General features: G+C 65.8%; 2 protein-coding genes across 6 annotated transcripts; both read right to left on the bottom strand.

Moving 5' to 3' along the window:
• Positions 1-261: 261 nt before the first annotated feature.
• PFDN5 (prefoldin subunit 5) lies at positions 262-2132 on the bottom strand. The gene is given in 7 exon segments (XM_040581079.1): positions 262-471; positions 583-688; positions 793-867; positions 1013-1044; positions 1378-1480; positions 2060-2110; positions 2112-2132. Coding segments are annotated over 7 exon segments (468 nt in total). The 3' UTR covers positions 262-391.
• A 376-nt stretch (positions 2133-2508) lies between these two features.
• Positions 2509-15610, bottom strand: ESPL1 (extra spindle pole bodies like 1, separase). 5 transcript variants are annotated; one of them, XM_040581148.1, is made up of 31 exons: positions 15516-15610; positions 13851-13961; positions 12631-13734; positions 12328-12432; positions 12029-12149; positions 11675-11811; positions 11246-11439; positions 10877-11119; positions 10514-10658; positions 10165-10309; positions 9929-10068; positions 9691-9825; positions 9483-9602; positions 9130-9301; positions 8798-8926; positions 8545-8701; positions 8035-8144; positions 6559-7676; positions 6155-6467; positions 5878-6030; positions 5263-5476; positions 4679-4863; positions 4443-4570; positions 4244-4366; positions 3994-4149; positions 3751-3921; positions 3576-3680; positions 3360-3475; positions 3195-3278; positions 2945-3109; positions 2509-2837 (listed from the first exon to the last, which is right to left on the bottom strand). In XM_040581148.1, exons 2-31 carry the CDS (start codon positions 13941-13943, stop codon positions 2636-2638), a joined length of 6483 nt encoding a protein of 2160 aa, XP_040437082.1. In that variant the 5' UTR covers positions 13944-13961; positions 15516-15610; the 3' UTR covers positions 2509-2635. The 5 variants fall into 5 exon arrangements, 4 of the variants coding, with proteins under 4 accessions (XP_040437082.1, XP_040437081.1, XP_040437083.1 ...); XM_040581147.1 differs by lacking the exon at positions 15516-15610 and adding an exon at positions 14869-14927; XM_040581149.1 differs by lacking the exon at positions 15516-15610 and adding an exon at positions 14869-14927 and having other exon boundaries at positions 3360-3472.
• Positions 15611-24911: the final 9301 nt, after the last annotated feature.

Below are 24911 nucleotides of genomic sequence, written 5' to 3'. Positions count from 1 at the left end.
AGGCAGCCCCCCGCCTGGGGGGGGTGGGTGGTGGGTGGGAGCGTGGCTGGACGGGGTATAAATAAAGTTCTTGCCTGGGGGAGCAGGGATTATTTTGTGGGGGGGGAAGGGGGGGGGGGGGGGGAAGGGGGAGGGGGGGGCATCAGCCCCCCTGCGGGGGGGGTTAAGCCCTTGCAAAGCCGGGGCACAGGGGCTGGAGATGGACAAGGTCACCCCAAATCCTGCTGACATGGGACACCCCCCCCCCCCAAACACCCCACATCAAGAAATCTCTCATTTATTCCGCACGGTGGCAGCGAGCTACTGCCTACAAAAATGGGGCGGGGGGGGGGGGGGATGGGGGGGCCACCGCTGCGCCCCACGGCGAGGAGGAGACCCCCGAGGCCGAAGGCTACGCCTTGGTGGTTGCACCCTGCGCCGCTCCCAGGGCCGTCAGCTGCTGGATCTTCTGGCTCATCATTTCCACCACGGCTGCAGGGAAGAAAAGGGGGCCAGGGGAGGTTGGGGGAGGGGGGGGGGGGGGGGTGCTGCAAGGGGCCGGGGGGGCCCCCCCCGGGAGCGGGGAGGGGGGTGGGCACTCACCCTGCTTCATGGCGTGCTTCTCCTGCAGCGCCGGCTGGATCTTCTCCATCTGCTTGGTCAGGAAGTCGATTTTCCGCTTGAAAAAGTCTCGGGCATCATCTGCAGTCTGAGAGAAGGGGCGGGGGGGTAAGGGGGGGCCTCGGTGGCACAAACAGGGGGAGCAGCCCCCCCCCAGGGACTGCACTGAGCCCCCCCACGCCCACCCCTCACCTTCTCCACGTAGTAGCCAGTGCCGACATCGATCAGGACACGCTCGACGTCCGAGAGCTTCCCGGGGACGTACATCTGGGGGGGGTGTCAGGGAAAGCGGGGCACAGCGGGAATGCTGGGGGGGGGGGCGGGGGGGGGGCTGGGGGCACCAGGCACCGGCAGCAACGCCCACGCCCCGGGGGGTGCAAACTGGGGGGCTGCGGGGAACAGCAAAGGATACAGAGCTGGTGAGGGGCACCAGCAGGTCCTTCCCTGTGACAAAGCAAACGGGGGGGGGTGGGGGGGTGAGGGGAGCCCCTGGGGTCACAGCTCAACATCTGGGGGGGTGTGGGGGGACGGACACGATGACACCCAACATCTGGGCTCCCCAGCTGCCCCCTGTGCCCCCTCCCCACGCATGAGGTGCCAGAGCTGGGGGCAACAAGGGGGCTGGGGGCGGTTTGCTCAGAGTAGAGCTGGGTACGCCGCGGTGCCGGGGAGCTGCCAGGGCTGGCAAGGCCAGGGCGGGGGGAGCTGGCACTGGGGGCTCGGCCCAGCCCCCCCAGGCCCAGTTCGGGGGGGGGGGGGGGGGGTACCCCCACTTGCCTTCGTTGCCCTTGTTGAGCACGTTGAGGCAATCCTTGGCTTCCACGTACTTGGTCTGCACCACCTTGAGCTGCGCGATGGAGGACGAGAGGAATTCCACCTCCTGGGGGGGGCGCGGGGTCAGCGGCGGGGCCGGGGGGGCCCAGCCCCAGGAGAGGGCCCGGGGGGGGGGGGGGGGCAGAGCCCCACATGCAGCAGCCAGAGCATGGGGTGTCCCCGGGCCATGGGGGGCACCTCGCCTGCTCCAGCCTGGCCACATACCCACCCCCCCCAGTTCCTACCCAGTACGGCCCAGTCCACCTGCCCCCATCCCACCTGGTCCCGCAGGACCCAGCCCCCACAGCCCAGTCTGGTCCATTATCCCCCACCCCCAGCCCAGTCTGCCTCCTCATTTCCCTTCAGTCCTCCCAGTCTGGCCCAGTACATACACACCCACAACCCCATCCAGTCAGGCCCCCACCACCCCTCCCCAGCCTGGCCCCACACCCCCCCCCCAGTCTCCCCCGTCCAGCCCCACACCCCCCCCAGCCCAGTCTGGCCCAGCCCATCCCAGTCTGCAACCCCACATTCCCTCCCAGTCGGGTCCAGTCCCCCCAGTCCAGCCCCACACATCCCCCACCGCAGCCTGCACGCCCCATGATCGCTCTCGGCCCTCCCAGTTTGGCCCAGCACCCCCCAGTACCTGGTCGAGCTGCCCCTTGAGTAGCTCCAGCTGCGGCAGCGTCAGTTCCCCCCACGTTCACCGCCTGCGCCATCTTGGGCCGCCGCGCCGCCCCGCCCCCCGGTGCCGGCCCGCCCCCGCCCCGCCCCCCAGCGCCGCCCCCCGGCCCAGCGCGCCCCTAGCGGCGGTGCGGGGAAACGGGGTGGAGGGCACCCCTCTGGCAGGGCCCCAGTCACCCCATAGGAAGGGAGGGGGCCAAAACCCATGGGGGGGGGGCTTGGGGGCGGCAAAACCCATGGGGAGGAGCTTGGGGGCGGCAAAACCCATAGGGGGGGCTTGGGGGCGCCTCCAGCAGCGGAGGAGGAAGGCGGGAGGCTCAGGGCCCTTCCCGGGGGGGTGGGGGGGTGGGAAGGGGATGCCCACCCAGACCAGACATGGGGGGACGGAGGAGAGGACGGGGCAGCCAGATCTAGAAGCAGCAACTTTATTGTCACAGAAGACACAGAAGATACATAAACCCCAATTTTGTTAAAATAACCTAAAAACAGCTGAAAACAGACACACCACACCACCACCCCATTCCTACGGGGCCCCCCCTCACTGCAGGCAGACGGGCAGCCCGTAGGCGACGGGGGCCGCCCCCACCAGGTACTTGAGGCGGGGGGCTTGGCGTGCCTGGGCGGCGTAGGGCAGGAGGGGGGTGCCCGGCCGCCCCCCCAGCCAGCCCCGCAGCAGCGCCTGCGCGTAGCGGTCGATGTCCTGATCTGTCACATCCCACAGGTTCCCCAGGACGAGGGGGCTGGAAGGGAGAAGGGGGCTCACACCCGCTCACACCCCACAGGAACCCAGCCCTGCGCATGCACAGCCCCCCTGCCCCCCCCCCGAGCCCCCCCCCCCATCGCTCACCAGCCGGCCATGATGTACTTGAGGATGATGCCGGAGCCCTCCAGGCCCCCGCGGACCACCAGCGCGGCGCTGCTGCAGCCGAAGAGCAGGGCGACAGCACGGCAATCCAGCCGGGCGATGGTCTGGCCGTCCAGGAACCGGGCACCAGCTCCGTGCCCCGCGTAGCTATGGGGAGAAGCCCCCCACGGTGAGCTCTGATACCCCGCAAGGGTGCCCCCCCTCCCCCCTGGGGTGCCCTGGTGATGCTCACATGTAGAGGTCGTGCTCCACCAGGGCTGCCTGCATCTGCTCCACGCTCGGGACGGCTCCCGTCACCCCCTTCCATCCGGGCTCGCTGCAGGAGAGCTGGTGAGAAGGGGTGAGGGGCACGACCACCCCCCACCCCCCCCAGTGCCCCCCCCAGACCCCCACCCACCTCTCAAACCAGCCCCGAAATCGCTCCTCTGTGCCCAGGAGGTTGCGGTGCGGGTTGAGGACGTAGAAGGTGCTGCTGGGGTTCACACCGCGGCTCAGCACGGATCCTGCCTGCTGCTGGGGGGGGGGGCAGAGACCAGTGGCTTGGGAGGGGGTCCCCCAAACCCCGGGGTGGGGGGAGGCTGGGGTAGGCTGGGGTTCCCCCCCAGCCTCTCACCTTCCGTGCCAGGGTGTAGCTGAGCAGGAAGCGCAGGGAAGGCAGCCTGGTGACGGGCAGGGCCTGCAGGCACGCCATGCTCTCCCAGGGCAGCTTCTGTAGGTGCTGCGAGGAAGAGGAAGGTGAGAGCGGGCAGCGGCGGCAGCAGGAGGGGAGGCAGGAGCAAGGCTCTCACCTTATCCAGAACCAGGACGAGGGAGCCGCCGGGCTGCCTGGCACCAGCTCTCCGCTTCTCCACCGCCTCCTGCAAGAGGAGCTGAGCCTGGTGGGGCTGCGCCGGGCAGAGGCCGAAGGCCAGGGCTTGCAGGTCGCAGGGGGCAAGGAGGGCAGCGGCATTGAGCACCACCTGTGGGGAGGAAGGAGGGGTCAGCGGTGGCAAAGCCGGGGGGCTCAGCTCCCCCAAAGCCAGCCTGGGCACCTGGAGCAGGGTGGGATCCGGGTCCCTCCAGCCGCAGCGGCGCAGCCGGGGGTGCAAGCGGGCGGCTTCCTCGGCCAGCGCGGGCTGGGGGCCAGCAGGGATCAGGGCCCCCCTCCAGCACCCCAGCACCTGCGTCTCCAGGGTCTCGATGAGGCTCTGCAAGAGGTCAGAGAGTCACTGGGGGGGTCCACACCCCCTCGCCCAGCCGTGCCCCATGTCAGGGCACCGGGTGGTCGTCCCCCCCCCCCACCTTCATCCTGCGGTCCAGCTCGGAGCGGCGCAGCCACCAGTCCCGCTTGTCCGTGCAGCAGTTGGTTTCCTTCTGCTCCCTCTGGATAGTGTCGAAGTCGCTCAGCACCGAGCGCAGCGGGGCCTGGAGGAAGGGAGGGGAGCTGTGACCCCAGCCCCAAGTGCACCTGGGCTGCCCCCCCCTCGCCCCCTGCCCTCACCTTGGAGAGCGCGGTGGGGATGCGGATGTTCACGGGCGCCGTGTCCTTCTCCAGCCGCGTCAGCAGCAGCGTGTCCCCTCCGGAGCCAGGCTGGACGCTGGCGAGGGTCAGCAGGCACACCGTCACCCCTGGAAGTCACACCCTGACCTTAGGGTGCACCCCAGGGGCAGCACCCACCACTCAGCACCCTCCTGGGTGCCGAGCTGCCCCGGCCCTGCGCTGGCCTCAGCCCTCACCGCTGGGGATCTGCTGCAGCTGTGCCCCGAACCTCTCCCGCTCCCCGGACCCCAGCCCCGAGGGGCTGAACATGAAGAGCTGCTCGAGCTCGGCGAGGCAGCGGCTGGGGGGGGCAGTGCTCCCCTCCTGCAGGGAGAGCCCACGGAGCTGCTCAGCCACGTCCCCCGCTGCTTTCTTCTCCTTCCTGTGGAGGGAAAGGCAGTTGGGGGGGATAGCCCCCCAAAGTCCCCTCCGCGGGGGCGCTGGGTGAGCCCCGTCCCCCCAAAGTCCTCTCCGCGGGGGCGCTGGGTGAGCCCCATCCCCCCAAAGTCCCCTCCGCGGGGGCACTGGTGGTGCTACGAGAGCCCCATCCCCCCCAAAGTCCCTTCCATGGAGGCTCTGGTGGCACTGGGTGAGCCCTGTCCCCCCAAAGTCCACTCTGTGGGGGTACTGATGCCACTAGGTGAGCCCTGTCCCCCCAGAGTCCCCTCCACAGGGGTACTGGTGGTGCTGGGTGATCCCTGTCCCCCCAAAGTCCCCTCTGCAGGGGCACTGGGTGTGCCCCATCCCCCAGCAATGCCCGAGGGACAACCCAGGGACTCACTGCATCCTCCTGTGGACGACGCTGAGCAGCTGGTGGCGGGTGGTGATGGAGACCGACTCGGAGAGCAGGTACGCCGTGGCGAGGGGGTCCCGGTTGCCGGTGGCCAGAGCCAGGAGCTGGCAGATCCGGCTGTAGAGTGTCCCGGGGGGGCAGTGGCCGATGCAGTCAAAAGCCTCTTTCAGGAGCTGGAGGGCCGTGTCCAGCGAGGAGGCATCTGGAAGGGACACGGAGCCGCAGAGCCCCGGGGCAGGATCAGGACTGGAGCAGAGGGGACAGATGTGGTGTCCCCAGCACAGCCACCAGCTTCCAGTCCAAGACCAGTATCCCATGTGCCGGAGGCTCACGGAGCAACCCCATGTTGGCCCTGCCCAGCAGCCTGACACCCACCCAGCCGCTCGCCCACTCACCCTCCATGGGAAACTGAGGAAATGGGACAAGAAACCAAAAACCCACCCACCCTGCGGGTCAAGACAGAGACAGGGAGGTCGCTCACAGCCTGGCCAGAACAAACCCAGTTTGGGGAAAAGTAACTCGCTACCGATTGAAATCGATATGGGCTGTGTCCACCCAGCACAAGCCACGTCCCCTGCACCCCCCACCGTGCCGGGTGCTCACCGCCTGCCACGGATGGGGTGGAGGAGAGGGTCCCCTCCCGGGGTGGTGGGTCCCCGCTGCCCAGCCACCGTGCCGCCAGGACATCCTCGCCAGCGTCCTGCTGCAGGACCTCGTGCTCCGTGCCCTCCACACAGGGAGGCAGCTGTCTCCTGCCTGCAGGGAAGAGACGGAGGCGCCTGGTCCACAGGATGGGTGGCAGTGGTGGGGACAGCCCGGTGCTTCAGGCTGCGTGAAGCCAAGACCCCCCCGCCACGATCCCCAGGGCAGCCCAGCCCACCTGGGGCTTCCTCCTCTTCCTTGGAGGCCCGAAAGACCTCAAAGCTGATGTCAAGCTCTTCCTCCTCCTTCTCCTCGATGGCCCTCAGAAGGTCCCGCTCCTCCTCCGCTGTCTTGCTGGGAGCCCTGCGGGTCACCCGCTCCCCCTTCGCCACCGTCCCGGCTCGGCCGGTGCGTGGCCGCCCTCTCCGGGGCTGCGCCACGCTGCCCTTGCCGCTGGACCCTGTCGATCTGGGGGGCCGAGGTTTGCGGGCAGCTACAGGGGTCAGCCCCGCTTCGGGACCCTCCACGTCGCTGTCATCACTGAACACCACCTAAAGCGGGGGGGCAGAGGGGTGTCAGGCCGTGGGGGGGGGGGGGGGGGGGCGGTCACACCAAGCTGCCCTCACCTCCCTCCCCGCTCACCTTCAGGTGGGACTTGACCCTCCCCGCGGCTCTGGGTGCCCGCAGGAGCCGGGACCGGCCGGTGGGTGGGGAGGAGTCGCTGAAGATGGTGAAGGGAGTCTGGGGACCGGGGGCCGCGTGCGCCTTCGCGGTGGGATGGGCTCTCTGGCGTGGGGTGCAGGGCACCAGCGCCGGCCGGATGACGATGCGGGGCACCTCGCTGTCAGGGTCACCCAGAGCGAAGACGTCGCTGCTGTTGGGCGCAGCCAAGGGCTTCACGCGCCGGCTCCTCGCTCCGGGCTTGGGCACGGTGGGGTCCGACGCCACCTTGGGATTGCGCCTTCGGGGCTGAGCCGAGTCCTTCCTGGGGGCGTGGGGCACGGCCGCCGCGCTGGGCTCCGCCGGGGTCGGCACGGGAAGCGAAGAGCCAGCAGACACACCATCCCCGGGGCCACCGTGCTTGGAGGCCAGGTGGCAAACCGTGGCCGCGGCTTTGCTGAGCAGCAGGCTGGCCTTGGAGACCTCCAGGCTGGGCAGGTGGGGTCTGCAGGACGCCAAGAAGGTCAGCCCTGCCTCCAGCTCCTCCTGCAGCTCCTCCGCCGGCTCAGGGCTGGCCATGCTCTGAAGGGCCAAGGTGGCATAGCCAGTGGCCACCAGACTGTCCAGCAGCTCCAGCGCAGGCAAGTCCTGGCCGAGAGAGCTGCCCCCCAGCTTGTCTCGCAGCTGGGCGGCGAAGCGGGTGGCCACGGCAGCGCAGCGCGGCAGCACGGCACGGATCAGACCCAGTCCCTCGGCCACGCTGCCGGCCGCCAGCTGGCGTTGGGCGCAGGCGAGGAGCCAGCGCAGGCAGAGCGCCGAGAGCAGCAGGTCGGAGCAGAGGCAGCAGGGGCAGGCTGCCGGGTGGGCGAGGAAGGCCAGTCTCTTCCTTCTCTCGGGCTTCAGCTCTGGCGAGGCGGTGAGAGCGTCCACCTTCTTTGGCCTGCTCACCGTTGCCACAAACGCCAGCGCGGGGCCCTCCAGGAACCCCTCCTCCTCCCCGGTGGGCTCACAGACAGGGTCCTGGGGCTTCTTGCCCTCGAGTTTGCCCTTCCTGGGCAGGATCGTCATCTGGCCTTTCTGTGTCTCGCTGGCTTTAAACTCTGCGGGCCAAGGACAGGGTTATCCTGGCGTCCCCCCTGCACAGCCCTCCCTGCGCAGCCCGCACCGTGGCCAGCCCGAGGAGGGGTGCGGGAAGCCAGGCCCAATGCTCCTGCTCTCCCCAGCTAACCCTTTATCGTTGGAGGTGTCACTCGATGAGCCAAAACATGGCTCGGAGCCACCCCGCGCCTCTGTACCCTCCTGGGTGATGGGGACCAGCTGCTCTGGCACCATCTGCGCAAGGCAGATCTACCCCAGGCCAAAAGCGGGCGCAGAAAGGGGTCACCCCTGGCACCACCCATGCTTGGGACTCAGCTCAGCCCCCCCTTCCCCTCCTCTGAGCCCAGGGCGGGGACTCACCGGTGTCAGACTCCAGAAGGAAGAGAGCCTGCTGGAGGTCAAAGTGGCTCAGCTCCAGCTCACCCTGCTGCAGCTCCAGCTGGGCCTTCAGCACCAGGAAAGATGTACACCTGGGGGGGGGGAGGGGGGGGGAAACGGGACACCATCAGCCCTCAAAGCTGCAAAGCTGCACCCCAACAGCCAGCGCTTCACCCCCAGTGCCATGTGGGAGGGAGGGAGGCAGCAAGGAGCAAGATCCCCATCCGACCCGGTAAGCTGAACTATGGGGTAACACACCCCGGAGCCGCTGCTTGCTCCAGACCAAGCGGAGAAAATACTAAACGCTCCCACCGGGAAGGGACAGGGCCACCAGCATCCCCTGGGGCCACAGGACAGCTCAGCCCTAAGGGCCCCACCAGGCTCCCACGGGGAAGGGACACCAGCATCCCCTGGGGCCACAGGGCAGCTCGGCCCTAACTAAGGACCCCCAGGCTCAGGGCCCAGCCCTGCCCCCACCCCGGGGCAGCTCACCAGCGGGTGACCTGCAGCCGCACGGCCAGCCTGACGGCATCCAGGCAGAAGGCTTTGGCTCTGCACACCACCTCCAGCCCGCTGAGGAGAGCCACCAGGCGCTCGGAGCAGATCAGCATGTCAGCCAGCACCTGCCACTTCAGCAGCAGGTTGTCCCCTGCGAGGGAGGACAGGAGGGTGATCAGAGCAGGGGAGGCAGGCGAGCAGCCTGGAGGAACGGTTGGGTTCCGGTCCACGCGAGCAGCCAGCTCACCGTAATCTACAAACCGGACACTGGACGCCGACGTCTGACAGCCCAGCACGTCGCTGCCCAGCAGCAGGAGGATGATGCTGCGGAAAAGCTTCTGGGCTTCGGCAAGAGCCGTCTCGGGCGTCTTCCACCCTGCACGAGAGCTGTCGTGGGTATCGGCACCAAGCCGGCCCCTCCCCAGCCCTGGGACAGTGACTCCCCCAGATTCCCTCTTCTCACCCCAAATGGGGTGGTCTGGAGAAACCCAGAGCCGAAACATTTGCACAGAGCTTCAGCCATGACCCTGCCGGCCTGGTGCTCACCAGGAGGGTTGTAAACACCCTCCAGCAACTCACCTTGCACAAAGATCCGCTGCCGGAGCTCCAGTGAGAGGCGGGCAGCAGGGAGGCTCAGGTAGAGGGCCACCAGCTGAAGGACCTGGGCTCGCAGCAGGTACCAGACCTTCGTGATTTTTTTCAGAACCAGGTTCTGGAGCACCTCCAGCAACAGGGTGAGACCCTCCTCAATCTGCAGAGGGAGAAAGAGAGTCATGGTTCATCGTCCAAGGTGTCTCCATGCCCCAGGTCCCCAAGGAGGACCATGCCCCTGCCCAAGGAGAGGTGGAGTCAGCCAGGCAAAACTGCTGCAGTCTCCCCTGGCCCCCTGATCACTTCTGAGGTGGCAGAGGGCTTTTAGGAGCCATACCCACCCGGTGGCTGACGCAGCACAGCTGGCTGCGCAGCAAGAGGCAGGATTGCTGCAGCAGCAGGTAGGAATTGTCACTGCTGTTGGCCTTCTGCAGGCAGGATTCCATCTCCTCCAGGAAAAGCTGGAAACCAACACGCTGGCATGAGGGCTGTGGCCCCGGGGACTGGCCAAGCTTGGCCCACGGCCCCCTCCCTCCCTGCCAGACTCACCTGGGCATAGCTGGGGCACTCCAGCTGGAAGAGCAGCTTGGTGACCTGGCACAGGGCACTGGCCATGCCCAAGCTGTCCCCAAGCGCGCTGCACAGGGCTCTGACCAGGAGGTAGCTCTCCATGGCTTGCAGGGGCTGGGGGCAGAAAAAACCCCATGGTCACGCTCAGACCACCTCAGGGGTGACTGTGTGCCCAGGGAGGCTGCCATCCCACTGGCCACCTCCCCAGCAGTGTTACCTTGGCCATCAGTTTGTAGAGAACTGCCAGGAGGCGCAGGGAAGCCACAGTCTGCTCAGGGCTGCGCACGGCTGGCACACCCGGCGTCATCAGCAGCTGCTTCCACAACGAGAAGGCATCATCCAGGCTTTTGGACAGGGCTGAGGGCACACCACATGTCTGAGACACTCTGACCCCAAACCAGGCTCCCCAGGAAAGCCTCTTCACCAAGAGCCCGAGCCCGCCAGCATCCTCACCGGTCTCTGTCGCCAGGGTGAAGGAGATGCCGTCATACAGGAACCTGTCCTCCAGCAGCCTGCCTTCGTAGTTGAGGTCATTGGGCTCAAAGTCATCCAGGTTCTTCAGTGCCTGAGCTTTACCTCTCTGGTCCCTTTCTATGTTCTGCAAGGGGAGACGGCAGCAGTGACAGGCGTTAGAAGACACCACAGGGTTTCCAGCAGGATCTGCACAGCTTTTCGTGGCCCCAGTGCAGAGGCAAGCGCTGCCAGCAAGGCTGGGGAGGGCACCTGACACACGCACAGAACCCCATGGCACTTCCAGACCCGTTTCAATGTCCCACAGCCCGGCTCTGCCGCCCCCACCCACCTTCTCCAGCTGGGACTCCAGGGTGCAGATGTAGAGCCAGAGAAGAGCCTGCGCCTGGTCATCAAGGAGCCGGTCCCGGTTCTGGGCGGTCCTGGGTACCAACTCCAGCAGCCGCAAGGCTTCGTGGACCGCATCCAGGGAGGAGCTGCCGGAGAGAGGGATCAGAAACAGCCTCCTGCCCTGAAACCCCTGGAACATTTTAAGGGGAGGGACAAATAAGACACCCCCCCTAGGACCCCAAACAGCAAACAGCCAGTACAACAACACTCCGGATCCTTAAAACTCCCCCTGAGGGTCCTCAAGTGTTCCTTGGGGACTTTCAGGGACACAGGGAGGTGATCCCACCACGTTGGTGTCACCCACCAATTAGTCTGCTGGGCGTAGCTGTGGTAGCACAGGACCTGGGCCAGCTCTGTCAAGGCGACGGCTCGCTCATGCAGGCGGTCGCTCTGCTCCGAGCAGACCTCTAGCAGGTCGCAGAGGATGTTGTAGCGTTCCTGCCCCGTGTCGGCTCGGACAGCCTTGTAGGCCTTCAGCTCCGCAAAGAGGACCGTCACCAAGGTCTCTGTGCCCAGGCTGTGCCCCTCCAAGCCTTCCTTCAGGGTCCTGGGGAAAACAGGAGCTGTAGGGGGGCTCATCTCACCGGGAGAAGCCATCATCACCTTAAAGCTTGGGACGTGCAGCTCTCAAGACACCCACCCCTCGTGCCCTGGGGCAGCCTTAGGGTCTTACCGCAACCGTAACTCCTCAGCCCCCTGCTTCACAGCGTCCGTTTTGACTCTGACCCAGAGGGAGACAGGTTCTGCCAGCAGCTCCTCGATGCGGTCCCGCAGCACGGCCAGCCACTGCACCATGCATGCCAGGGCTGCCTCCAGCTGCCCCAGCTCCCGGTAGCATTCCACCTGCAGCCTGAAGCATTTGTGCAGCTGTGGAGAGAGCAGAGATCCGGCTTCTGCACCCTGTGGGAGCAAACTCCCTGCTTCCCATGTCCCGTACCACAGCGCCCTTCCCCGCCCAGGTGAAGGTGAGACCTCGGAGCAGGGAACTGGGGTTGTTCCAGGAGCAAAGGCTGGTGCCATCCTTTCCTCTGCTGCCCTGGTACCGGGACCAGAGCATCCGGCTCAGCCCTGTTTCTGCCTGAAGCATCAGACGAGCAGTTACCTTCTCCACAGGGATCTCTGGACACGCATAGGCATCTGACATGTGCAGGCTCGTGCAGAAGATGTCGCAGATGGAGCTGGCCTCCTTGTGGAGGTTCTGGTTGTAGAAGATGTAGGCCAGCTTGAATGTGCATGACGCTGCCGTGAGTGAAACCCAAGTATTAAAGACATGACAGAGAGGGAATGACCCCTCTCTCCTTGTCACCCTCTGCCCTGGCCCCACCAGCCACGTCCTTGGTGTGGCAGAGAACCCCCTCGCTGCTCGCCAGGTGCACAGACACTGAACTCTGCCGCTGCGTTCAGCACAAGCCGAGGCAGAGGAGCTGGGTTTGGTCCCACCCGCTGTGGCACTGACCGGTGATGTCAAGGTACTTGGCTCGCTCGCTCTCGGGGACCTCCTCCAGTGCCTCCAGCATCCACTCCACGCTCCTGCTGCAGCCCTCCGTCAGCTGCTCCAGACCTGGCCAGCCCGCCGCCTGTGGGGAGAGGGCGACTGGCAAGAGGCTGCTGGGGACCCACAGAACCGCCCTGGGGTGGTTTGGGCAGCCCCTTTCAACCCCACCCCTGTGCCACCTCCAAAGGGAGAAGCTATGTGGCACCACAAGTGTCTCACCCACCCCCAGTGCTGGGGACCATCCCCTCTGCCACCGGTACCTGGGAGCACTGGAAGGCATCATAGGCTATAGTGGCAAAGAGCTGGAGGCTGCGGTAGAGCAGCTGCTTCACCATCAGCCTCTGCCTGACACCATCGGGAGGAATCTGCGGAGGGGAGGGAAGGAGAAAAGCACGTTCATGGGGCCCGGGCAGCACCAGGCGCTGCTGCTCAGGGCAGGGACACTCTGCCAACAGATTGAGAGGAGCACTGAGCCCAGAGCGGGGTTACAAACCCTCTAGCTGCCCACAGAGGCTCTGACCAACCATGGTACGTGGTCACCCTGCCCCCAGCCCCAGCCTCACCCTCTCCAGCAGCTGTTGCAGGACACAGCAGTGCCCCTCAACGAAGGCCCAAAAGCCAAGCACATCCTCCCGGCTGAAGGGCTGCTGCTTGCTTCTCTTTGCGTACTCGCTGAAGGGGAAGACAACGAACTGGCAGCTCTCAGCCAGCACTCTGAGTAATGGCTCCGGGGCTGCTGCTGCCGCGCCGAGAGCCACCACAGCCTTGGCCAAGGGTGGCCCCACAGCGCAGGTGTTCTTGGCCAGCGCCCGGCTCAGCTGAACCCCAGCCTCCAGGAGGGACAGGGGGTCGCTGAAAGATTTTGCAGAAGTGCTGGTGGCCCCCAAAAAGCCCCTCACGTCCTTTACTGCCTCCTCAGCCTCCCTGTACTGGCCGCCCATGCAGAGATGCCGGCACTGCTCCAGGATGAGTTCAAAGCAGCAGAGGGATTGCTGAAAGGTGGGCGGCTCTGTTGCCTCCCTTCGCAGAGCTGCGAGCAGGCAGTCCCCAAGCTGTCGGCCGAGGAAAGCCGAGGATGGTGCCTGCTGGGCTTTGTACAAGGCGGCAGCAGCGGCCGCCTGCTGTGCCGTCTGGGAGGCGAAGAAGGGGGGCTGCAGAGGTGGCAAGGCTGCCCCATCCTGCTCCAGCAGCAGGAGGAAGCGCACAGCTTGCAGACGGGCCGAGAGGACAGCTCTACCCTCCTCCTGTGGCTGGTCAGGCTCGGCCAGGGCGTCTGCCCCTCTCCACAGCACACTGAAACTGCTGTAGGCGATGGCACTGAAGTCTGTGGCAGGCACCTGGCCAGGGCGGTAGGTCAGCAGCCGCGTGCGGAGGAGGTCGGCCACCTTCCGGCAGGCACTGCCGCTGCCCTGGCTGGCGGTGTTCCTGAGCAGGTGGTAAAGGATCTTCTCCAGGTAGAGGGGAGTCGGCTGTGGCATGGCAGTCAGGTAGCCCTGGCATGCCGCCTCGGCTACAGCTACCAGGCTCGCGGCGTGTTCAGGGCAGCCCCCAGGCTCAGCCATTTGCTTAACGCAAACCCGCAGCACTCTGTCGCAGACCTGGCTTTTCCGCAGCCTGGTGGCCTGGCTGGCGTTGGAGACATCTCGCGGGGAGGATAAGAGGCATTCCTGCAGAGGGGAGGGCGTCAGACCCCCAGCACCCAGCCCAGGGCCCTCCAGGGAAGGGTTGTGTCATTCCCCCCGGCACGGTGCCGGAGGCAGAGCCCCCCCAGTTCCTGGCTCACCCACAGCTCAGCGAGCAGCTCACGTATGCCCATCCAGCTGTCTGTTGGGGTGGCGAAGCCGGCTCCTTCGGGGTGCTTCATGTGCGACACCATGCTGGTGACTCAGGCAGGCTGGGGTGGGCAGGGAAAGGCGTGAGGACTCCCTCCCCAGATTCCAGGCCCATTACCTGGCCCCCACACCACTCTCCAGCCCCTTGGGAGCCCCCAGCCCTACTCTCCAGTCCCCCCAGAACCCATAGCTCCACCCACCAGCCCCTTGGGGTACCACAGCCGCCCCCAGCCCCACTGCCCCAATGCTGACAGCACCCCTGCAGCCTGGAGCCCCCCTAGGTCCCCCTTGTCTGGGGCCTGCAGCTCCCTCCCACCCCACTCCTTGGCCTACCCAGGGCACACAGCCCCCCCCAGCCCCAAAAGGGGGGGGGGGGCGGGCTCTGGACCTCCACTGGCACCCGCAGCCCCACTCCCCAGATACTCACAGCCCTTCTTTGGCCTGGAGCCCCACCTGCCTGTGGCCTGCAGCTCCTCCCTGCTCCGCTCCTCAGCCTCCCCAGGGCACACAGCCACCCCCAGCCCCAAAGAGGGAGCTCTACAGCCCCACCGGGCACCCACTGCCCCACTGCCCGCATGCTGACAGCCGCTCTGCGGCCTGGAGCTACCCCCGTCCCCCCGCCCGGGGCCTGCAGGATGCCCCAGCCCCACTCCTCGGCCTCCTCGGGGCCTCCCCCCCGCCCCAGCCCCACTCCTCGGCCTCCTCAGGGCCTCCCCCCGCCCCAGCCCCACTCCTCGGCCTCCTCAGGGCCTCCCCTCGCCCCAGCCCCACTCCTCGGCCTCCTCAGGGCCTCCCCCCGCCCCAGCCCCACTCCTCAGGGCCTCCTCAGGGCCTCCCCCCGCCCCAGCCCCACTCCTCGGCCTCCTCAGGGCCTCCTCAGGGCCTCCTCAGGGCCTCCTCCCGCCCCAGCCCTCGGCCTCCTCAGGGCCTCCCCCCGCCCCACTCCCGGGCCCGCAGCCCCTCACTCACGGCGAGGCCGCTCCGCCGCCGTGCGCAGGCCGCGCCGCGCGCCCGTTCAAACAGCGGCCGCAGCCAATCAGATGTGGCTCCCGCCACGGTGCTGCGCACGCGCACGGCGCCGGCGGCCGCGGGGGAGCTGGGGGGGGGGCGCGGGGCGAGCTGGGGGGGGCGCGGGGGGAGCAGCTTCCCCCCCCCCGCGAGCGCTGCCCGTTGGCACGTGAGGGTGAACCCGCGGCGCCACGTCCTGCCCGGGCTTGTGCAAATACCCCCGTGCAACTGTCCCCCGTGCAAACATCCCCGTGCAATTGCCCCAGACCCCGTGCAAATACACTCGTGCAACTGCCCACTTCTTGTGCAAACATCTCCTGTGCAAATACTCCCATACAAATGCCCCAGCCCTTGTGCAAATAACCCCGTGCAAATGCCCCAGACCTGTATGAATACCCCCGTGCATTTGCCTCAGCCTCGTGCAAATACCTGCCGTGCAATTGCCCCAGTTCTTGTGCAAACACCCCCGTGCAATTGCGCCAGCCTTTCTGCACACGCCCCCTCCCCGCTGCACAACCCAGGCTGGGCGGGGGGAGGGGGGGGGGGGGCGGGCAGCCCTGCCCGTGCCTCAGTTTCCCCAGTTGTGGGGGGGGCTCCCCTGTACTCACCGCAGCCGCTGGGCGCTGGCCGGGGGGTTCCCCGGGAACGGGGGCGGGGGAGGCGCCCCCCCCCTCACTTGATGCTCAGCCGGGGGCGGCAGGAGGGGCAGCGCGGGGGGGGGCGGGCAGGGGGGCATTGGGGGGGGCAGCATCGGGCGGTGAGGCAGCAAGGGTGGCAGCAAGGGGGCGGGTGGCAGGGTGGGGGGTGACACTGGGGGCAGCAGGGGGGGGGGCAGCAGGGAGGGGGGCAGCAAGGGGGGGGGCAGCAAGGGGGGGGGACAGCAGGGGGGGGCACAGCAGGGGGGGGCATAGCAGGGCGGGGGGTGGCACTGGGGGTAACGGGGTGGGGGGTGACAGGGCGGGGGGCAGCAGAGGGCGCAGCAGGGGGGGTGGCACTGGGGGCAGCAGAGGGGGCAGGGTGGGGGCGGGGGCGGGGGGCAGCAGCAGGCAGCGCAGGCCATGGGGGTCTCCCCGCGGCGGTGAGGCCGGGGTCCCGGCCAGCCCAGTCCCATGGCGGCCCGGCCCCCCGCCCCCCCCCTCCCCCCCCCCCCTCCCGCTCAGCGGCTTTGGGCCGTAAATCCCCCGGCGGGCCGGTGGGGGGGGGGGGCCGCGCACGTGGCAGCACCCATGGGTGCGGGGGCTGGGGCTGCCCTGCTGCCACCTGCCCCCCCGCACCACCTCCCATGGGGGGGCTCATGCCACCCCCAGCGGGTCCCCACAGCACTGTGCGGGGACATGGGGGGCACAGGGGGACATGGGGGGCACAGGGGACACAGGGGACATGAGGAATGCAGGGGGACATGAAGGACATTGGGGTAGGGGGACACAGGGGATGTGGGGGGACATGGGGACACTGGGACATGGGGGACACAGGGGGACATGGAGGGGCAAGGGGACGCTGGGGTAGGGGGACACGGGGGGACATGGGGACATGGGGGGGCACAGGGGACACTGGGGTAAGGGGACACAGGAGACATGGGGGAGCACAAGGGACACAGGGGTTGTGGGGGGACATGGGGGGGCATAGGGGACATGGGGGATGTGGGGGGTCATGGGGGGACACGAGGGACATGGGGGGGCACAGGGGACATGGGGGATGTGGGGGGTCATGGGGGGACACGAGGGACATGGGGGGGCACAGGGGACATGGGGGATGTGGGGGGTCATGGGGGGACACAAGGGACATGGGACACAGGGGCCATGGGGGGGCACAGGGGACACGGGAGGACATGGGAACACAAGGGCCATGGGAGGGGGGACAAAGCTGGGGGGGCAGCAGGCCACAAAGGGGGTGACAGTGGGGGGGACAGAGGGTGCTGGGGGGGGCTGGGCTCTGCCACCCCTTCGGAACGTGTGTGCACATGTGTCACACTGGGTGTAGCACACGTGTGTCCCCACCCCGCATCCCCCAGCCAGCTGCATGCGTGTGCAGGGCTGCCGCGTGTGCCACCCTCGGCGTGCAGGGGTGTCACCCTGGCCATGCTATGGATGTCACCTTGGACATGGCACGTGTGTGCAAGCATGTTACCTCGGACATGCCATGCAGTCACAAACATGTCACCCAGGACACACCATGTATGTGTGAGCGTGTCACCCAGCACACACAGCATCCATGCATGGGCACCATCCCAGCCCCACAGCATGCCTGTCCCTTGCCACATGTGTCCCAGTCCCTGCCACGTGTGTCCTTGCCATGTGTGTCTCCGCCACATACATCCCTGTCCCCGCCACACATTCCCTGCCATGTGTGCCCCTGCCACATGTCCCCAACCCCTCCACGCATGTCCCCGCCACACATGTCCCTGCCACGTGTGTCCCTGCCATGTGTGCCCCTGCCATGCATGTCCCTGTCCCCACCACGTCCCCTGCCATGCATGTCACTCTCATGTCTCCACCACACGTGTCTCCGTCCCTGCCATGTGTGCCCCTGCCACGCCTCTGCCACGCATGTCCCTGCCATATGTGCCCCACCACACGTGTCCCCAACCCCACCACACGTCCCTGACACACGTGTCCCTGTCACATGTGTTGCTGCCACGCATGTCCCTGTCCCTGCCACGCGTGTCCCTGCCACGCGTGTCCCTGCCATGTGTGTCCCTACCACATGTGTCTCTGTCCCTGCCACGTCCGTCCTCGCCACGTCCCTGCCACGTATGTCCCTGTCACGCATGTCCCTGCCACGCGTGTCCCCGTCCCAGCCATGTGTGTCCCCGCCACGCGTGTCCCTGTCACATGTGTCCCCACCATGTGTGTGTCGCCCGCCCCCCGCTGGCGTCGTCCTGCGGTTTGGGAAAAAATGCGGCGGGTTTCAGGGCGGGGTCACATGACGGCGCGTGCAGGGGCCACGCCCAGCGCCACGCCCACGCCCACGCGCCCACGCCAGGTGCGGGGGGTGTCCCCAGGCGGAGGGGGGTGGGTGCGCGCACGCACACACACACACACACACACACACACACACACACACACACGAGTGTGCAGCAGCGCGTGTCCCGGGGGGGAGCGCGAGTGTGAGGGGGGGGGAGGGGGGGGAGGCCGAGCACGTGGGGGGCCGTGGGCGTGGCCCCGCGCGTCCGAACGGCCGTGTGGGCACGCGCGCGTGCAGGGCAGCGCACGAGCGCGCGTGCAAACGTGCAGTGCAAGGCGCGTGCCTGAGGAAGCGAGCGGGCACCAGGCGCTGCGGCGCGGGTGGGGGCGAGCGCCCGTGTGCACACGCGTGTGCAAGGCCACGTGTGCGCGCGCCCGCTCCGTCCGCCCCCCGGGACACGCCCCACGCGCGTCCCCCCGCCCCGGCACGCGCGTGCCCTCCCCCCGCCCCCCTGCCTCAGTTTCCCCAGGGCCCGGGAGCCGGCGGCGGGGGGGGCGGGGTGGGGCGGGGGGGCGGGGTGGGGCGGGGGGGGAGGGGCGGCCCCGCCAATGGGGTCATGGAAAAACGTTCGGGTGGAAAATCCTCCCCCCCGCCGCTCAATGGCGGCTTTGTTCGGCCGGGGCCCGCGGGCAGCCCCCGCCCCCGCCGGCTGCGGCCCCCGCCCCCCGCGCCCCCCCGCCCCCTCCCCGCGCCCCCCCCTCCGTGCCTCAGTTTCCCCGCTGGGGCGCGGGCGGGGGGGCTGCGGGCACTGGGGGTTGGTCCACGCTGGGAGCTGGGGAGGGGATGGGGGGCACTGGGCGGTGTGTGCAAGGGCGTGCAAGGGCTTCAAACGCGGTACAGAGGAACAAAATGCCGTGTAAAACCACTGCAATGCTGTGCAAAGCCATGGAAAGCCGTGCAAAGCCGTTCAAAGTTGTGCAATGCCGTGCAAAGTGGTCCAATGCTGAGAAAAGCCGTGCAATCCCGTGCAACGCTGTGCAATGCCACAGCACTGGGCAGCGCCACAGCGCGCCGTGCAAAGCCACACCAAGTCGTGCAACGCGGTGGCATGCTGGGCACTGCTGGGGCACTGGGTGCAGTGCTGTTACACCCCGTGCAAAGCTTGTGCAAAGCCGTGCAATGAAAAGCAATGCATTGCAAAACTGTGTGGTGCCGTGCAAAACGACGGCACAGGTTTGCAAAGCTGTGCATCGCCGTGCAAAGCTTGTGCAAAGCTGTGCAGTGAAAGGCAATGCATGGCAAAGCTGTGCGGTGCCGTGCAAAACGACGCACAGGTTTGCAAAGCTGTGCATCGCCATGCAAAGCTTGTGCAAAGCTGTGCAGTGAAAGGCAATGCATGGCAAAGGTGTGCGGTGCTGTGCAAAACGACGCACAGGTTTGCAAAGCTGTGCATCGCCGTGCAAAGCTTGTGCAAAGCTGTGCAGTGAAAGGCAATGCATGGCAAAGCTGTGCGGTGCCGTGCAAAACCACGCACGGGTTTGCAATGCCGTGCAACACCGTGCAATGCTGCGCAACGCCGTGTGACGCTGTGCAATTCTGTGCAAGGGTGTGCAATGCCGTGCAACACCGTGCAAGGCTGTGCCATGCAAACAAGGTGCATCCCCAAGCAGGACCCCCCTGAGGAAGGTTCCCCCACGTGCCAGGCCCACACTGAGCATCTCTGGGGACCCTGGGGACCCTTGGTGCACCCCCAGCCCCCCGGGGCGGGGGGGTGGCGGGGGGGGTGGGGGGGTGGCGCACCCCGGGCGGGGGTGTGGGTGCAGCTGGGGGAGCAGGAATGCGGCTGGGCGGGTGCTGCCGGTACAGGCCTCGCACGCCCTCGCACGCCTGCGCACGCGGGGACACGCCGGCCGCTGCGGGGCACGGTGAGGGTGTGCACATGTGTGTGTGATTGCATGGTCGGGCTCGGTCACACACACTTGTGCATGACCTCGCACACTTGCCTTTACCTATGTACACTCATCTGTACTTCTGCATGCTCACACACTTACGGAGTTGTGTGCACCCGTGCACACTTGTGCATGCTCACACGCAGTTGTGCACACTCATGTGTACCCCCCTGTGTGTGCTCACACAGGTTCGTGTGTGTTCACACCCCCTCGTGCATGCTCACACCCACTTGCGCACACTCAGGCACACTCACACCTGCTTGTGCACACTCAGGCACATCCTTCCACACTCACATCGCCTCGTGCGCACTAATGTGCGCTTCCCCCACGCAGCCCCACCCCCCCCCAGCCCCCCCCGCCCCCCGCTGGGGGGGGGATCCCGGTGTTCGGGGAGGGGCGGGGGGGGGCAGGGAGGTGCCTGCCTGTCCCTGTCCCTGTGTCCACCCCTGTCCACCCCCTCCCCCCCGTGCTGGTCTCCCAGCACCCCTAACCCCCCCTAGGGACACACACACGTGTTGGTGTGACACCCCGTGTCCCACGGTGCCCCAGGGCGTGGGTTGGCCTGACCCGCAGTGGGGGGCACACTGGAGGCCTTGCACACGCGTGTGCACGTGCACAGGTGCCTGTGCCACCCTGGAGCCCATAGGGCATCGCATGTGCTGGCACACACACTCCTCGTGTGAGCGTGAGCACATGCACAGGGACAGGGACACTGGTGCTGGTTGTGAGCACACTGCACACAGCAGGCGTGCAAGCCTGGCACCAGCCCCTGTGCAATCAACACACCAACTGCATGTGCACCCTTGCACCAGCACCCCGTGCAACCCTTGCACCAACCACATGTGTAACCCTTGCACCAGCACCCCGTGCAACCGTTGCACCAACCGTGTGTAACCCTTGCACCAGCACCCCGTGCAACCCTTGCACCAACCACGTGTGTAACCCTTGCACCAGCACCCCGTGCAACCCTTGCACCAACCACATGTGTAACCCTTGCACCAGCACCCTGTGCAACCCTTGCACCAACCACGTGTGTAACCCTTGCACCAGCACCCCGTGCAACACTTGCACCAACCACGTGTGTAACCCTTGCACCAGCACCCTGTGCAACCCTTGCACCAACCACATGTGTAACCCTTGCACCAGCACCCTGTGCAACCCTTGCACAAACGTGTGTAACCCTTGCACCAGCACCCCGTGCAACCCTTGCACCAACCACGTGCGTAACCCTTGCACCAGCACCCCGTGCAACCCTTGCATGCCCCCCCTGCATGCCCTGGTGCCCCCTTGCACACCTCCTCACTGCCTGCCCCCCCCCCAGCAGGGCCTCGTGCAAGGGCCGTGCAAGGCAGCCGGGGGGGGGGGGGGGGGCGGGGGGGGGCAGCTGCTGGTTTTAATTACCCGCGGGCGGCCGGGGCTAATTGGTACCTTTTGGCTGCGGTGGGGGGTGGGGGGAGCGGGGGCCTGTGCGGGGGCCACCACGAGGCACCGGGGGCACGGGTGAGTCCCCTCCCCAGGCATGGGGACACGGGGGTGGCACAGGGTGACGTGGGGGCATGGGGTGGCACGGAGTGATGTGGGGGAGGACACAGGGTGTCACAGGGTGACATGGGGGCACGGGGTGGCACAGAGTGATGTGGGGGGATACAGGGTGGCACAGGGTGACATGGGGGCACGGGGTGGCACAGAGTGATGTGGGGGGACATGGGGTGGCACGGGGTGGCACAGAGTGATGTGGGGGGACACGGGGTGGCACAGGGTGACATGGGGGCACGGGGTGGCACAGAGTGATGTGGGGGGACACGGGGTGGCACAGGGTGACGTGGGGGCACGGGGTGGCACAGGGGTGGCACAGGGGTGGCACAGAGTGATGTGGGGGGACATGGGGTGGCACAAGGGTGACATAGGAGCACAGAGGTGGCAAGGAGTGACACAGGGGTGACATGAGGGGACATGGGGTGGCACAGGGTGACATGGGAGGACACAGAGTGGCACAGGGGGTAGCAGAGTGGGACATGGGGACGCAGGGGACACGGGTGGCAGGAGGGGGAGGTGAAGGTGATAGGTGGTACGGGGCGACATCGGGGGACACGGGGTGGCACAGGGTGATGTGGGGGCATGGCGGTGGCACAGGTGGCAGAGGGGGACCTGGGGACGGACATGGGGACACAGAGAGGACAGTGGTGGCAGGAGGGGGAGGTGAAGGTGATGGGGCACAGGGGGGCACAGAGGTGTCCCCAGGCATTGACCACCCTGGTTGGGTGCTGGGGGCGGGGGGGTGACAACATGGGGACTGTGGGGACATGGGAGGGAACTGGGAGGACTGGGGAGGGAGGTGGCATGAGGTGTGGGGAGATGGGGGAGGTGACACGAGGACTGGGAGGACTGGGAGGGACTGGGGAAGGTGACACAAGGACTGGAACTCTGGGGAGGTGACCTGAGGACTGGGAGGACTGGGAGGGACTGGGGTGGGGCCTGGGAGGGACTGGGGAAGGTGACACAAGGACTGGGAGGGACTGGAGAGGGTGACACAAGGACTGGGAGGACTGCGAGGGTGGCACAAGGACTGGGAGGGACTGGGGAAGGTGACATAGGGACTGGGAGGACTGGGAGGGACTGGGGAAGGTGACACAAGGACTGGAACGACTGGGAGAATCTGGGGAGGTGACCTGAGGACTGGGAGGACTGGGAGGGACTGGGGTGGGGCCTGGGAGGGACTGGGGAAGGTGACACAAGGACTGGGAGGGACTGGGGAGGGTGGCACAAGGACTGGGAGGGACTGGGGAAGGTGACATAGGGACTGGGAGGACTGGGAGGGACTGGGGAAGGTGACATAGGGACTGGGAGGACTGGGAGGGACTGGGGAAGGTGTCACAAGGACTGGAACGACTGGGAGAGTCTGGGGAGGTGACCTGAGGACTGGGAGGACTGGGAGGGCCTGGGGTGGGGCCTGGGAGGGACTGGGGAAGGTGACACAAGGACTGGGAGGGACTGGGGAGGGTGACACAAGGACTGGGAGGACTGCGAGGGTGACACAAGGACTGGGAGGGACTGGGGAAGGTGACATAGGGACTGGGAGGACTGGGAGGGACTGGGGAAGGTGACATAGGGACTGGGAGGACTGGGAGGGACTGGGGAAGGTGACACAAGGACTGGAACGACTGGGAGAGTCTGGGGAGGTGACCTGAGGACTGGGAGGACTGGGAGGGACTGGGGTGGGGCCTGGGAGGGACTGGGGAAGGTGACACAAGGACTGGGAGGGACTGGGGAGGGTGACACAAGGACTGGGAGGACTGCGAGGGTGACACAAGGACTGGGAGGGACTGGGGAAGGTGACATAGGGACTGGGAGGACTGGGAGGGACTGGGGAAGGTGACATAGGGACTGGGAGGACTGGGAGGGACTGGGGAAGGTGACACAAGGACTGGAACGACTGGGAGAGTCTGGGGAGGTGACCTGAGGGCTGGGAGGACTGGGAGGGACTGGGGTGGGGCCTGGGAGGGACTGGGGAAGGTGACACAAGGACTGGGAGGGACTGGGGAGGGTGACACAAGGACTGGGAGGACTGCGAGGGTGACACAAGGACTGGGAGGGACTGGGGAAGGTGACATAGGGACTGGGAGGACTGGGAGGGACTGGGGAAGGTGACATAGGGACTGGGAGGACTGGGAGGGACTGGGGAAGGTGACATAGGGACTGGGAGGACTGGGAGGGACTGGGGAAGGTGACATGGTGTTGCAGAACGGATGAAAGCGAACGGCCACGGTTCTCTGGAAGGACTGTGTGACACGGCCTTTTGGCATCAGTCTGGAGTGAACCAAACCAGGCTGCAGCGGAAAGTTGCCAGACTGGCGAAAGAGAGAAGAGAGATAAGATTATGCTGACCTTGTATAAAACAGAAAAAAAACTTTAAGGAAGCAAGTATGAAGAACGAGGCGTAACCCGGACCCGCTGTAACCCCAAGTAGGAAGTCTTATGAAAATGTAACCTTTAGAGCTTAGCCAATCAGTAAATAACTAGTAGGCGTAATTAACTGAAACCGTATATAAGACATCATCGCGCCGTAATAAATCGAATCTTGCTTTATCACTCACGCTGAGTCGGCCGCTTGCTTCCCCTCGCTCGTCGCAAGTGGCGCCCGAACAGGGACCCCCCAATCCTTGTTCTTCACCGGGCAGCGAGGACGGAGAAGCACTGGTAGCAGCGACCAGGGAGCGAAGATCGACTGATGCTGGCATCGTGCCCGATCCGTGCTTGAACCGACGTTAATCAAGGAAAGGTTCGCCGTCCGTGAGTGTCTACCCAGGGAAAAGGCTGCGTCTTAATCAAGGAAAAGGACTGTTTTAAGCGCGCTATGGAAAAAGAGGTAGCACTCGCTCTTTTACAATGCTTTTTAGAAAAGCGGGGGGTAGGCCCTTTAAAAAACCTGTCCGGGTTAATTGCTTTAGGTAAAACAAAAGGATATTTTACAGATCCTGAGCATATGTTTGAAGTAGATGAATGGCGTAATTATGGAGATTGTTTATGGGATTTGGTAATTGATGATGATAAAGTTGCTAAGGAATTAATGAAACCTTGGAGGGAAGTTATTAATTGCTTAAAAAGATATAAAGTTAAAAAACAAATGGCAGCAGCTGCTTCCAGCCGACTCGAGCGGTCTGACCCAACTGCTGGGCGTTTTACGGCAGGAGGTGACTATTTTACCCCCCCTGCCTCAGGAATCCCCGTTCCTGTTGTCCCTCGACCCTCGAATCATTCTTCTCCTCCTCCGGAGGAGAAAGCTTGTCCCTCGGCACCACCTCAAGAGGAGGTGCAGGGAGAATCACAAGAGAGTGATTCGGAAGAGGAGGCAAATGGCAAAAACGTAAAAACAGATAAGGAAAAGTTACCAATTGATCTAGTCAATAAAACTTCTAAGCCGTCTTGCCCTCATCCTCAGCGACGACTAATTCGAGTCGATTGGGACAAAATAGTCCGAGAAGCGATGGAACAAAAGGAATTTGATGTTGTAGCTCAAATTGATCCCCAAGCCTATGCAGTCCTCCATACTGTTGATAATGCAGGAATAATGACAGGAGAACATCATACTTTAGACTGGAAAATATTGAACCAGTTACGAAGTACTGTTAATGACTCAGGTTTGCATGGTGA

Source organism: Falco naumanni, assembly GCF_017639655.2.
Source record: "Falco naumanni isolate bFalNau1 chromosome 20 unlocalized genomic scaffold, bFalNau1.pat SUPER_20_unloc_1, whole genome shotgun sequence".
In the NCBI taxonomy this organism is placed as follows: Eukaryota; Metazoa; Chordata; class Aves; order Falconiformes; family Falconidae; genus Falco; species Falco naumanni.
Note: the sequence above shows the minus strand (reverse complement) of the source record. Positions and strands in the feature narration are given on the sequence as shown.